This window comes from Siphateles boraxobius, unplaced genomic scaffold (genome assembly GCF_051911475.1).
Source record: "Siphateles boraxobius isolate OS27281-9 unplaced genomic scaffold, OSU_SipBor_1 95, whole genome shotgun sequence".
Taxonomy (NCBI): Eukaryota; Metazoa; Chordata; class Actinopteri; order Cypriniformes; family Leuciscidae; genus Siphateles; species Siphateles boraxobius.
In genome coordinates this window covers 226954-241733 of record NW_027509225.1, presented here as the reverse complement: position 1 = coordinate 241733, position 14780 = coordinate 226954, and the positions used below count along the sequence as shown (strand labels likewise).

The following is a 14780-nucleotide window of genomic DNA, read 5'->3' as shown; positions in this document are numbered from 1 at the left end:
TTAACGGCGATATTTTTTTTTTATCGCCCGATAAGAGTCTCACGTTAACGCCGATAACGGCTCAACACTAATAAAATTGGTTTTTTTGTTGTTTTTTTCACATTTAGGGAGGCATGTTTTTTTCTAAGTATTTGCAAATAAACAAAAATAAACAAAATGTAAATTGGAGAAGTTTATAACAAGCAGAAGGTGTCATTACAAATACACCTGTAAGTCAAATCTCTTAATATTCAATTCTTTACAGTCTTAAAAATAAAGGTTCTTTATCGGTTCCATGAAGAATCTTTAACATCCTTGGAACCTTTACATTCCACAAAATTTTTTTTTTTTTTTTTTTTTTTATAGTACAAAAGAGTTCTACTGATTATTAATGTTCTTCACACCAAGAAAAAAATGTTTATTTTGAGAACTGCTCACTGAAAGGTTTACGTGGAACCACAATTTTTTATTTTATGGCACTGTCGTGAAAACACCCTTTTGGAACCTTTATTTTCATGTAATTTACAAAAGTCTGATGCCACTGGTGAAAAGCTTCTAAAAAAAAAGCGTGCATTCTGTTTTTACAGTATTTTTTTTTCCATTGCAAATATCTAGTTCAGTCATTCAGCTGATTGGCTCTGCTGATCCCATGCATACATAGACATGTATGTCTTCTTATGCAGCAGCATAAAACTATTCAGAGTGTTGTTATGATTTAAATTCTGTCATCTGCAATTTGACAGAAAAAAAATTGAATTTAGTTTTGTTAATATCATTATTATTATTATTATTATGGTTATTATTATTAAGATGTATTTTCCAATGCAAAAATACATAAACTTTGGTTTAAACATGTAAAACATTGCTGCCACATTTGGAATTCTAAAGGCCTTGATCCTCAATTGGCCTTGTTTGTGGTCTATCACATTTTGAAAATCTTATTAGATGTAAAAAATCTTTTGGTGTGTACCCAGCACAAGTTAATAACTAATGATCTTTGCAACGTCATCAATCCAAACTATCTTTAGCTGGACAATAACTTTATTTTAGAGCTGTTATAGCCTAAAGCCAAAACAATCTGTTACTTTAATTTCCTATTATCACTGTAAAGCTGCTTTGAAACAATCTATACTGTTAAAAGCGCTATATAAATGAGGGTGACTTGACTTGAGTCAATTCTTTTTGACATGCACTACGAGACCATTATGAAATATTTAGAATAGTTTTAGATTTACAAACAGATTGTTCATTAGTGGTCTCAGAACTCTTTGCTGGTGTTGAGGCTGTACTCCACAGTGCATACTAATAGCAGGCTTTCTTTGGCACACTGGTGTAAACTGTGCATTAGTGATGTCATTGCTTTTGTTGTGTTCTCTGATGCAGTCCTGCAGGACACTAAAGCTTAGCCTACAGAAAACAAAACAGCTTTATTGGGCAGCTTTCAATGCGACAAGCAAAAACCCGTTGAACTAACATCGTGGTGGAAATTACTTTCACTAGTGTCAGTTTATATATGCTTACAAAATGTTGCTTTTTGTTGAGACTGAGCTCACAGCATGCCATTTGAACAAGTGTTGTAATACTTTACGGTGTGTGTGTGTGTGTGTGTGTGTGTGTGTGTGTGTGTGTGTGTGTGTGTGTGTGTGTGTGTGTGTGTGTGTGTGTGTGTGTTTGTGAAGTTTGTGCATAAATAAGTGGCATTCTGCAGTGGTAAGAGTCCCGCTGTGCTTGATGAACTGTGTGTGCCAACATTCACACCGCTTGCGCAAGAAGTCTACTTTAATAAATGACATCCATTAGCATTACAAAGCGAAGTGCTAAAATGACGGCCGAGTTGGTGGGCTGGACATCTACGAGGGGGTCTGCGCTCAGATCCTGAGACGCACACACTGGGAGAAAGAAGAAGGACAGTCTGGATGCGATGGATTTGAGTTTGGATATTACACTTGCGAACTGAAGGATGAAGACGGTGTTAAAGCATAATAGATAATATGAGACAGATGCGATTACACATCACACTCCAAACAGACGTATGGATGCTAGGAGTCCAGCCGCTGAAGATCATCACATGGCAAACAGCACATGCAAGTCAAATCTCTTCATATTCAGTTCATCCGGGGCAAAAAGTCTGATGCTGGTGAAGATTCAGCTTTTTTGCTTTCTTTTCTAATATAACATTTTTCCCATTACAAATTATATTATCTGCAATTTATGAGTAAATGCACATTTTATTTAAAGGTAACAAATCCTAAAACTTGCCACTTGCTTGATTTTCAATGTGGTCTGATACTTTTGAACAGTAATTTAGTTCAGGAGTGTTAAGTTTTGTGTCACATACACCTGTTTTTCATGCTTTAATAATTACGTCATGTTTTATTTTTTTGTTGTTGTTTTTTTTACAAAAGATTAAGTTACATTTGAGGAAGACAAGTGAGAGTGACTGAGACCATCTGCTTTCCTGTAAAAGTAGGGACTGCAGTGAGGTCACCTGATGAGTTGAGATGCAGTTTTCCTTCGGTTTGCTTTGTTAATGGCATTATTTAAATCAGCTGTCCTGCTTTGTCCAGATGTGAAGATGTCTTCATTGCTCTTTGGGCTGATTTTGGCTAATGCAATGGTAATGTTAAATTCCAACTTCTTTCTCTATAACTCATTGTTGAAATTCTTCAAGAATGATCATTTTAAATACCCACGTTCTCTGCTCTCTTTTTTTTCTTTGTATGTTTTACAATGAAGATTATGGGTACCTGTGAACCAACTCAATCATGGTCAGACAGGGCAGAAAGAGGAATTTTGGGTAAGTAAATGTTGTATTTTACCCTCACAAACAATAATTAACCCTATAAAGCCTGCCGTATCATATTTAACATATTAATTTCTAAGGCCTTTTGATCAACATGATCAAAACTTTGCTGAAAAAAACTTTCACACAATCTACTACATGCATTATGTCGTCTGATTGATAGTTTTGACTTTTTTTAGCATGTAAAAGCCTTTGTGTAATTTTAAAACGTCCACTATCAGCTCGTGCTTCACGTGTCTTATTGCTGTGAAATCTTTACTGATTATTAAAAAGTAAACGAGACTAACTTTGATGTTGTTAGTAATATTTCAAGAAGAACACTTACTAAAGTGACTTCAGTTTACTTGATTCAAATGTGAATATCAAATATGATCATCAGGCTTTTAAGGAAGGTTTATTTATTCATCTCTTAATCATCATTGTATTGCATTATATGTTTTAAAACCGATTTGATCATAAAACTAAGCATTTAAATATCTTACTAAGACATATTATTGGCAGAAATAGAGACACAACTGATATTTACATGCATTTTATGTAAGTAGTCTGTTATACTATTATACAGATCTCATTGATTTACATTACAAGCGATACGTTTTGCCCATATAAACAGGGCTCCAGAGGAACTTTTCCACTGATTGCACTGGTGCTACCAACTTTCTCAGTTGGTCGCACCAGCATATGATTTGGTCGCACTTTTTTTTTTTTTTTTTGCTACATGCCATGGGATTAATCAATGCATGCTGATGAATAGTGGTTTTAATGGACCAAGGCTGGCAAAGGCTTTCTGGGATGCAGCAGAAATACCTGTAATATATTAATTATCATTGACAAATTTCAGGATTTTCATGGATTTTGGACAGTAATTTTAATCTGTAATTTTAAGCCTTTTACATTTGAATTATATACAATCTATCTATTTACATTTGAGTCATATTCTATCTATCTATCTATCTATCTATCTATCTATCTATCTATCTATCTATCTATCTATCTATCTGTCTATTATCATCTTTCTATCTTTTAAAAATCATTAAACATTCAAATGTATGCATTACATTTTAAAAGATTACAGTATTATAATAAACTGATACAGATTTTTCGTTATCAAAGTTTATAGTTGTAACAAAAAGCAGAAATCTCACACTCCTTACCTTCTGCATTTTATAATAATTTCCTTTTCCTCTGTCGAGCGATCATGAGAGTAATCGCTCGACAGAGGAAAATATAACCGCTGAAAAGACGTAGGAGGAAGGGGCGCTGTGTTTCGTGAGACAATTTTTATCATTTGTATATGCCTTAATTCGTGAATTCGTAATTGGCGCGTTTCACCATCAGTGTGCAATGCACGTGACGTCTACGTTCGTCAATAAATAAACTGCCTGTGTCTTGCGGAAGAACATTGTAGACGGAACTTCTCTCCGTTAATGTCTATGGCGAGTCACGCAGACACTGGGCTACTCCGCAGCCGAGACAACCCCGGGATAAAATAGTCTGAATATAAACACTTATTATAGGCGTACCGTAGTGATTCAGAATAAGTCAAAAACACGGTTTGGAAAATGGATTCATGATGTAGCCTACTCGTTCATTTTGAACATAAGTTACGGACTGCAGCAGCTGATACAACGGCGTTCTGTTGCTCAAGCCTCCAATCGCACAAATGCGACCACATAACATTTTTACTCGCACATTCTCAAAAAATGGTCGCATATGCGACCAATTTGGTCGCAGTCTGGAACCCTGCATATAAATATCACCATCTGCACCAAATTGCATATCTTTGCTCAGTTTGTGTCTCTAAATAAAATTGAGCCGGTTTTCCTATTTGAGTGTGAGTTCCATATTCTCACTATATTATGATCCATAAAAGACTGATGTATCAAAAAGGATAAATTGTATTATATAACTGTAATATAATACATGCAAACTGTATTATATAATTTGTATAGAGGTTCACTGAACTGTTCCATTTAAAAATATATAGAGATTTTTAACGGCTAGTTGAAGCGAGCACACAGGAAGAAACCAGCTCGACACGTAGGCTATAAAACCTAGCGAACGTGTTAGATGTCGCCCAGCCCGCAGCTTTACAGATGTCTGTCAGCGAGGTGCCGTGTGCCAGCGCCTAAGAAGAAGCGACACTCCCAGTGGAGTGGGCTCTCAACCCGGGCGGGCAGGGCACGCTTGGGCTTCGTAAGCCAAGGCGTTGGCATTCACTATCCAGTGGGCCATCCTCTGCTTGGAGACAGCCTTAGAACAAAGAACTGATCTGAGGACCTGAGGCTTTACGTTCTGTCCACATATAGGCGCAGAGTGCGAACGGGACAGAGAAAAGCCGGGGCTGGGTCTGCCGCCTCCGAAGGCAGCGCTTGCAGGTTTACCACCTGGTCCCTGAAAGGGAGTTGTAGGAAACTTGGACACGTATTCAGGTCGGGATCTCAGGATCACGTGAGAGTTAGCCGGGCCGAATTCTAGGCACGATTCCTTGACCGAAAATGCATACTGGTCCCCTACCCTCTTGATAGAGGCCAATGCAACCTGGAGTACTGTTGTACAGGACAGAATTATTTAACTCAGCTGACTGCAAAGGCTCAAAGGGTGGTCTCTGAAGTGCCGAAAGGACCAAAGAAAAATCCCAAGAGGGTATAGAGAACGGGCGAGGAGGATTTAGTCTTCTCGCCCCCCTCAGGAACCTGACGATCAGGTCGTGCTTTCCCAGGGACTTACCCTCAACTGCATGGTGATGTGTGGCGATAGCGGCAACATACACAAGTACAGCTCTGATTGAGCAAATTCGGGGGTTCTCCTCGTGAGAAGAACCCCACTCAACGAACAGGTTCCACTTCAATGCATAGAGGCGCCTCGTTGAGGGGGCTGTAGCGGAAGTGATGGTGTCGACTACGGCTTGGGGTAGGTCACCTAGAACCTCCGCGTCCCGTCCAGGGACCAGACAGGTAGTTTCCAGAGGTCTGGACGTGGGTGCCATAGGGTGCCCCATCTCTGAGAGAGCAGGTCCTCTCTCAGAGGAATGGGCCAGGGAGGGGCTGTCGTGAGGAGCACTAGTTCCACAGGTCCGGTTGGGCCAATAGAGCGCAACAAGCAAGACCTCCACAGGGTCTGTGAAAGAAGGCTCACTGGGGGAAACACATACTTGCATAGGTCCCGGGGCCAGCTGTGTGCCCTGCTCCCGTACCAAGGGTGCCCTCGGTCAGGGAGAAGAACAACTGGCAGTGGGACGTGTCTGGGTCGGCAAACAGATCTACCTGTGCGGTCCCGAGGCGCCCCCATTTCAGTTGGCTGAACAAAAAGAAAAGGAAACAAAAGATTCTCCGCCCAGTCCTCCCCCGGGGAAAGGAGCAGTCATCTCCTGAAGAGCAGTCTGATCCACCCCTGAGTCGCCCGTCTCAGGGTCGTTTGCACCTCCGCTTGCCTCCTGGTTCGGCAGCAGCCTGGACGGGCGGGGCCGACTTTCTGCGGACGCCGCAGGAGGTCGACCTCGGTGACGATCAGACGGAGGGCTCTTTTACTGTGAAAACAGCAGTTTGTTTGAACATAGAAATGTTGGCGTCACTTGCTGCTCGCGCCTAGATGATAGGTCTCCCTGAAGTGATCCCAATAACGTCATCACGTCGACGTAACGTCAAACATGAGTGACTGATAGGGAACTGTAAACATTCCCAGAATTCCCTGTGTTTCCCAGAATTACATTTTGACAGTATTTAATTTAAATAATTATGTTTCTTAATAGTTTTATTAGTTTATGGGTTTTGTTACATCTTCTGTTGATTAATGAATGTTTATTGCATTATTTTAGTGTTGTTAAATTTACAGGTTAATCTTTCATTTTTTATTCTATTTTTTACCGAATCATTCTGGCAACCACAGCTGCCAGGATTTCTTTTGTAAAAACAACTGATTTTTTTAGTGTAGATCTATTAAAGAGATAGATCTACACTAAAAAGATCTTTTTAGTCTTTTAGTCTTTTAAATTTCTTCATGTCTTAAAATAGCGTGAATGTAACTCTACACCCTTGCCTTCTTTAGTATTCTCAGTTATATGAATATGCAAATGAGCCCCGCCTCCACTCACTCACAGCAGCTCTGAGATCCACTCGTTGACGATCACACTTTGATCTGGGTTGTGTTTCCCGAAAGCATCGTTAGCCAACTATGTTCGCAAGTTCCATCGTTATCTGCATATTTCAACAACTCGGTGTTTCCCGAAACCATCGTTCCAACGAACATTCGCAAACAGTATCGCAGAGTTGTGTGTTTGGGGCGACAGCTCTCGACCTGTGGTTAGAAGCAGAGTTTCTTGTTTGCATGACATGTCGACTTAATCAATCATTGTCTAAATCATTGTCACATGAAACTTACTGGAGGATCACAGGGAACAGGAAACATTAGACAACGATCCGACAAAGACTGCAAACAAGAGGAGACTTAAGAAGGGAACAAATCAAGAGGGGAAGGGTGGAAGAACTCAAACAATAATAGGGTAACGAGGGGGAGGGATCAGACAACGACAAGAGCACATGGCCCAAAATAACAAAACACCCATGTGCAACACAAGACAGCACAGGCATATGACATTACCCCCTCCCTACGGAGCGGCTACCAGACGCTCCATAAGACCAGGGCGGGACAGGAAGGAAACACCTGGGCGGGGCGGGACGGGAGGGCCAGACCGGGGCGGGGCGGGAGGGCCAGATCGGGGCGGGGCGGGAGGGCCAGACCGGGGCGGTACGAGAGGAACAGAACGCTTAGTCCTGGGAGGCCAGGGCGAAGCAGACGACCCCTCGGGCGGCCAGGGCGGTGAAGACCCCTCGGGCGGCCAGGGCGGTGAAGACCCCTCGGGCGGCCAGGGCGGTGAAGACCCCTCGGGCGGCCAGGGCGGTGAAGACCCCTCGGGCGGCCAGGGCGGTGAAGACCCCTCGAGCGGCCAGGGCGGTGGAGACCCCCGGGCGGCCAGGGCGGTGGAGACCCCTCAGGCGGCCAGGGCGTTGAAGACCCCTCGGGCGGCCAGGGCGGTGAAGACCCCTCGAGCGGTCAGGGCGGTGGAGACCCCTCGGGCGGCAAGGGCGGTGGAGACCCCTCAGGCGGCCAGGGCGTTGAAGACCCCTCGGGTGGCCACGACGGTGGCTCAGGCGCAGGAACAGCAGACACCGGCTCAGGAACAGCAGACATCGGCTCAGAAACAGCAGACACCGGCTCAGGAAAAGCCACAAGAACTGTAACAGTCACAAACACAGAAACAAACACTTGCTCTGGCGCTGGAACAGGCACTGGCTCTGGAACAGACATTGGCTCCAGCTCTGGAATGGGCACTGGCTCTGGAACAGGCCCTGGCTCTGCCTCCGGCTCTGGAACGGGCATTGGCTCTGCCTCCGGCTCTGGAACGGGCATTGGCTCTGCCACCGGCTCATGAACGGGCACTGGCTCTGCCTCCGGCTCTGGAACAGGAGACACTGGCTCCGGCTCCGGAACAGCAGACACGGGCATGTCCAGGATCCGAGCCAGACACTCCAGATAGTCCAGGTCCATGAAGGCAGACGGCACTGGCTCTGCCTCCGGCTCTGGAACGGGCACTGGTTCTGCCTCCGGCCCTGGAACAGGAGACACTGGCTCCGGCCCTAGAACAGTAGACACTGGCTCCGGCCCTGGAACAGGAGACACTGGCTCCGGCCCTTGAACAGGAGACACTGGCTCCGGCCCTGGAACAGGAGACACTGGCTCCGGCTCCGGAACAGCAGACACGGGCATGTCCAGGATCCGAGCCAGACGCTCCAGATAGTCCAGGTCCATGAAGGCAGACGGCACTGGCTCTGCCTCCAGCTCTGGAACGGGTACTAGCTCTGCCTCCGGCTCTGGAACGGGCACTGGTTCTGCCTCCGGCTCTGGAACGGGCATTGGCTCTGCCTCCGGCTCTGGAACAAACACTGGCTCCGGCTCTGGAACAGGCACTGGCTCTGACTCTGGAACAGGCACTGGCCTTGGCTCCGGCTCAGGAACAGGCCCCGGCTCAGGAACAGACTCCGACCCTGGAACGGCAGACACAGGCTCCGGCTCGGGAACGACAGACACTAGCTACGGCTCGGGAATAGCACATACCGGCATGTCCAGGATCCGAGCCAGACGTTCCAAATAGTCCATAAGCGCCTTGGCGGCCACACGAATGGGAATCTCCTGATCTGTCTCAGACTGGGCAGACGGGACGTGCACAGTTTCTGACTGGGAAAACGGAGCGTGAACAGTCCCTGGGTGGGCAGACGTGACGTGAACATTCTCTGACTGGGCAGGCAGGACGTGAACAGTCTCTGACTGGGCAGACGGAACGTGAACAGTCTCTGACGTGGCCCCTCTTCTCCGCTGAGTCCTCATTTTTTCGGATCGTTATGTCACGGAACGTGCAAGGCAAAAAGGTGTGAGGATTAGAAATTAGAATTAGTCTAATAATTAGAAATTATATTTATTTACAAAAGAAAACATAAACACAAAACAAATCCCACGACGGGGAAAACATAACTAATAAATATAAAACCAAAACAGAACATGAAACTTACTGGAGGATCACAGGGAACAGGAAACATTAGACAATGATCCGACAAAGACTGCAAACAAGAGGAGACTTAAGAAGGGAACAAATCAAGAGGGGACAGGTGGAAGAACTCAAACAATAATCAGGTAACGAGGGGGAGGGATCAGACAACGACAAGAGCACATGGCCGAAAATAAACACATGTGCAACACAAGACCGGACAGGCATGTGACAGATAGTGAAGCAGCGAGTTACGTCGATGTATGGGAAACGCACCCCTGATTGGTTACAAGGTAGTTTGTGACGTCAGAAACACCAGCAATTTCAAACCGTGATTTTGAGACAGTCTTTGGTTCATTGCAGTTTTAAGGAGAAAATACTCAGCAATGGTGTACATCTCAAAGCACATTAAAAACAACATTAAAAGCTGGATTTTCACCACAGGGGGACTTTAATATTTAATCCACTGATGCTTAACCATAAAGCCGTATTATTGGATGTATTAAATATGTGAACATTTGGAAGTAAACCAGTAGCATTTTACTTGAAACCGCATGCACTCTAAAAAGAGCCTGGGTTGGAAATTAATGGGGGCTTTTGGAAAAAAAATCACCAAAATTAATAAAAATGCTTCCAAAAACCTAGATTACCTGAAAAAAAGTATAAGTTCTTTTTTTAAATAATATATATATATATATATATATATATATAAAAGCAGTATCAAACGAGCAAGAGTACTGTTTTCCCGTTGTTACGATCCCTGGTCTAGGTCAGGGTTAACATAAACAACAAAACCAATTCCTTTGGTTAGCTTGAGTTTATTGCTATTTTCTTGCCCTCTGAGTTGTTTACAGGGCCACATTGTCTTGACATTCATAGAACAATATCTATAAAATACAGAATCAAACAATCAAACAAGCAGGGAAAAAGATTGGAAGCAAGATCTTCAGGGGTGAGCTAATGCCAAAACAATTAAACCAAACAGAACTAACTTTCCCACGAACGCTACCTTTCCTGTGAAAAAAAAAAAAAAAAACATACAATGAAATACCCTATCTCCTTAACTAGCACAATAACCAGGAGAAAAATAACGGCCTTTCGGCCTACAAAGAAAACAAGGCACTCACCCCCTACGGCTGCTCAAATTATTCATAAACCTACAGATACGATCACGGGCACTGATGTGCTGGGTACAGATCACACAGTATCAAAGTAGTTACACAACATTCTGCTAACACAAGCTAAGAGCACATAAATCACACGATTGGGCTACATTAACTTCCTCAAATTAAATGATAATAAAACTGAGATTTTAGTGATTGGTTCTCCAGTTTCAGTCAAAAGGATGGACCAGTCCTTCTATATTGATGGTTTCCATATAAAGCCTTCATCACTGACTCGCAACCTCTGTGTCTTATTTGACTCAACTCTGTCTTTTGGCTCTCATATTTCTTCCTTTGTTAAAAACTCTTTCTTTCATCTTCGAAATATTGCTCGTCTAAGACCATCTCTCACTTTAGCTGACGCCGAACTCTTAATTCATGCATCAATCACATCACGTCTGGATTATTGCAATGCTTTATTTCTTGGCCTTCCCAAAAAACTTATTGCAAGATTGCAGTACGTCCAAAACTCAGCAGCAAGAGTTCTCACCTCCACCAGGCGTTCTGCTCACATTACTCCGGTGCTTCATGACCTTCACTGGTTACCTGTTTCATCACGTATCCACTTTAAGGTATTGCTTTCAACATATAAGGCATTAAACGGTCTTGCACCCCCATATTTGTCTGATCTACTTTTCACCTACCGTCCTGCACGCTCTCTCAGATCAACTGAACTTGGTTTACTGTCCATCCCTCGTTTTCGATTATCTACAGTAGGTGGAAGGTCATTCAGTGTTAATGCGCCAACATTATGGAATTCACTGCCCCTTTCACTTCGAAATATCTCATCAGTGACTGCTTTCAAGACACAGTTAAAAACATATCTGTTTAACTTGTACTTCGCCTAAATGTGATTATATGTGCCCTTTGTGATTGTAAAGTTGTGCGTCAGTGTTAAATGTATTATAAAGGTACCATGTAAAGCGACCTTGAGCTTTGGAAAGGCGCTATATAAATAAAACTTCTTCTTCTTCTTCTTCTTCTTCTTCTACATTGTCACCGGCTGACAAACACACAGTACAACACCGGGGCAATCAAAGAGGCAGAGAGCACCCTCTACAGCAATTCCAGGGAATTTATAGTCCAGACCTCTTCTCTGATCAAACCTCCAATAGCGTTGCATTAGATCCAGGACCAATCCTAAAGGAGAAGGAGACAGCAGCAATAACAGCAGAAACAACATAGCTGCATTACGTCACAACCGTAACACCCCCACCCTTAAAATTACAAATTATTATTTGTAACCACCAAAACAATTCTTAATCCCCAAATTAACATGGCGCACGTGACAAGGCATCAGCAAGTATATTTTCACACCCCTTCTTGTGCCGAATTTCCAAGTTAAAACCTTGTATCAACAAAGACCAGCGCATCAGTCTTTGATTCGAATTTGACATTCGAAAAAGGAAAACCAGGGGATTATGGTCAGTATACACCAGGATAGGGACATTATATCAGCACGTTTGCAAATGTGATATTGATTTAATACATCAATTCAATAAACAGTAGGTCAATAGGCTATTCTGTGGCTTACAATTTAGATACAATATTCAATGTAAATGTTGATTTAATGTAAAGGATACATCATGCCGTGCATCTGCATGATGTATCCTTTACATTACACACAATAGGGCTATTCTGTGGCTTACAATTTAGATACAATATTGTAAATTTACTCTTTTTTGCAAGCGCAAATAGTTCCAAACAGTAAAGCCATTGCACATATTCTTTGAAACGGGCTTCTGAATTGCAATGGCGGCCTATGGTTATCAATAAGAATGAAACCTTTTTAAGTTTAGAAATTTCCTATTATCACTGTAAAGCTGCTTTGAAACAATTTATATCGTTAAAAGCGCTGTATAAATCGCAACCTGTTGCAGATGTGCCAGACTCGAACCTTCTGCTCCAGAACGATGCCATGTACCTGCTTGTGAACACATCGTTCAGCTTCAAACAAGCTTTGCGTTACTGCCATGGTCAGTCGAGTGTCCTCACAACCTCAGGGGTCAAAGAGGACGAGGAGGGAGCCCAGCAGTTACTCTTCAGATCCAACCTCCAGAGCCCCGTTTGGTTCAGAACCAACAGAAGCCAGAACCCCACAGCCCATCTTCCCAAACAAAGTAAGTTTGGTTTTCTGAGACAGTCTAACAAGTTATGAGCAAGCAAACGTTCTTCCTGTAATGTTACTAGAATGTTTTTTCAAAGTTATGTGGTTTTTAATAATTTTCTCAAAACATTAGAGCAAAAACATTGTTCATGGGACGTTTTTTTCTGAAATGTTTTAGTAGGTTGGTCATCTATTTTTTAAATGTTTCAGAATGTTCAGAGAACATCCAAAAGTAACATTCGCAAAATGAAAAAATGGAATGTTTCCTTAACGTTTGCATAAAAAACAACGTTAAAACATTAAAAAAACTGGATGTTTTGAACGTTCAGAAAACTTTCAGAAATAATGTTTTCATAATCTAAAGGTTTAGTTAAAAAAAAGCCACCCTAGGTGTATATGACTTATTTAACTACATTAAAAAATATCCTGGCTCTTCCTAGCTTTATAATGGTAGTGATAAAACTGCATCCATCCATCATAAAAGTAATCCATACGGCTCCAGCGGGTTAATAAAGACCTTCTGAAGCGAATCCATGCGTTTGTGAAAGAAAAATATCCATATTTATAATTTTATAAGCTATAATCACTGGCTTCCGGTAATGGTCGTACGCGAGTTCCGAAGAGTGTCGTACGAAGAGTGACCTCTGACCCGATGCATGACGAATGACCTCTGACACGACGCATGACGAGTGACCTCTGACCCAACACATGACGAGTTACCTCTGACCCGAGGCATGACCTCTGACACGACGCATGACGAGTGGACTCTGACCCAACGTATGACGAATGACCTCTGACCCAATGCATGACGAGTTACCTCTGACCCAAGGAATGACCTCTGACCCAACGCCTGACGAGTGACCTCTGACCCGAGGCATGACCTCTGACCCAACACATGACGAGTGACCTCTGACCCGAGACATGACCTCTGACCCGAAAATACATGACTTCACTTCAGAAGGCCTCATTGGTGGCTCGTCAGAGGAGGCAAGGAAGGCACAGCCTACCCAAATTTTGATGTCTGAATGTGTCAGAACATGTATTTCTTGTTTGTAATGTCATCTCTTTAAAGGGACAATGTGTAGTTTTTTAAATATTTTATTATCTAAAATCAATATTTTTATTCATAAATATGTCCTCAATGGTGTACAAATACATCTGCCAATGATCTGACTCGTAAACGAAGAATTTATAATCTTTATATACATGTGACGGGTAGGTCCACGGAGGCTTCCATGTCGTTCCGCCATCTTGAAAAACTAATAGCAGAGAGGGTCAAAAAGTACTAGACCAACGCGTTTTCGTTCAGAGCCAGCATCACGTGACTGAAAGCAGCAGAACAGGACAAGGAGATTTGAGAGACGCTTGTCACTGCCCCGGCAAGTTTAAAAGGCTGCACTGCACGCTTATTTATAATGGAGGACCATACTTTTGTGGAGCCACAGGACCGAAGATTGCAAAAAAACAAGGTTTAATGTCGGGACCGCTTTTTCCAGGTGGAAAGAGTTGATGCAGGAGAAAGCTTTCAAAAGAGACGCTGAACTTGCCTGCTTTTTTCTCAACAGGTAACGATAAGTCAATGTTACGGTCTATAACTTACAAGCTGCTTATGGTCGCTTCTCTGCCTTTGGAAACTTTCAATTCTATCAAACATCCGTTTGTACGTTGTGTCAAGTTGAAGTTTGTTTAAAATAACAAACCTGTTCACCCGAAGGAAAACCCGATGAAGTGCTATTTTTAGACATCCTGTCATAGCTTTTTGGTACATAACGGCTACCGTAGATGCAACACGCATTTGAAAAAGCGAGCCGCTGGAGAGCACAATTCGTTTGAATGCAAAATACAATTTCACCACTAGATGGGAGAAATTCCTTCACATTGTCCCTTTAAGTGTAACCACCGCGTGTACCGAATCTTTGAAGTGCGAATTTGAGGGGAAAGAGAAAGGGAAGAGGATAATCCATAGCTAGAGACTTGTGCCTCCGTTGTTAAAAAAAAATTGCCAATCACCATCGAGTATTTCACTTACAGCGACTAGGAGTGTTGAGAAAAGTAACATGGCAGAGGACGCTAGCTTCCCTTGGTATATGAACCTATCGTCGACAAGACATATATTACGTTTTATAGTTTGAACTGCTACCGCTGATGCAACTATGGAGTGTAGAGATATTGAATATTTGAAATATT

The 14780-nt window shown here is 42.8% G+C and overlaps 1 protein-coding gene across 8 annotated transcripts in view; it reads left to right on the top strand.

The window, feature by feature from the left end:
* The first annotated feature begins 1858 nt into the window (after positions 1-1858).
* The window catches only part of adgrd2 (adhesion G protein-coupled receptor D2), a 56495-nt gene continuing 43573 nt past the window's right edge, over positions 1859-14780 (top strand). Inside the window, exons 1-5 of one of the 8 annotated variants that reach the window (XM_077224962.1) lie at positions 1879-2116; positions 2385-2445; positions 2547-2596; positions 2716-2776; positions 12367-12606. In XM_077224962.1, the coding sequence (XP_077081077.1) occupies positions 2555-2596; positions 2716-2776; positions 12367-12606 (343 nt within the window). In that variant the 5' untranslated portion in view covers positions 1879-2116; positions 2385-2445; positions 2547-2554. Of the gene's footprint in view, positions 2117-2384; positions 2597-2715; positions 2777-12366; positions 12607-14780 lie in introns of all 8 variants that reach the window. The other 7 variants (XM_077224957.1, XM_077224956.1, XM_077224955.1 and 4 more) reach the window with 7 other exon arrangements.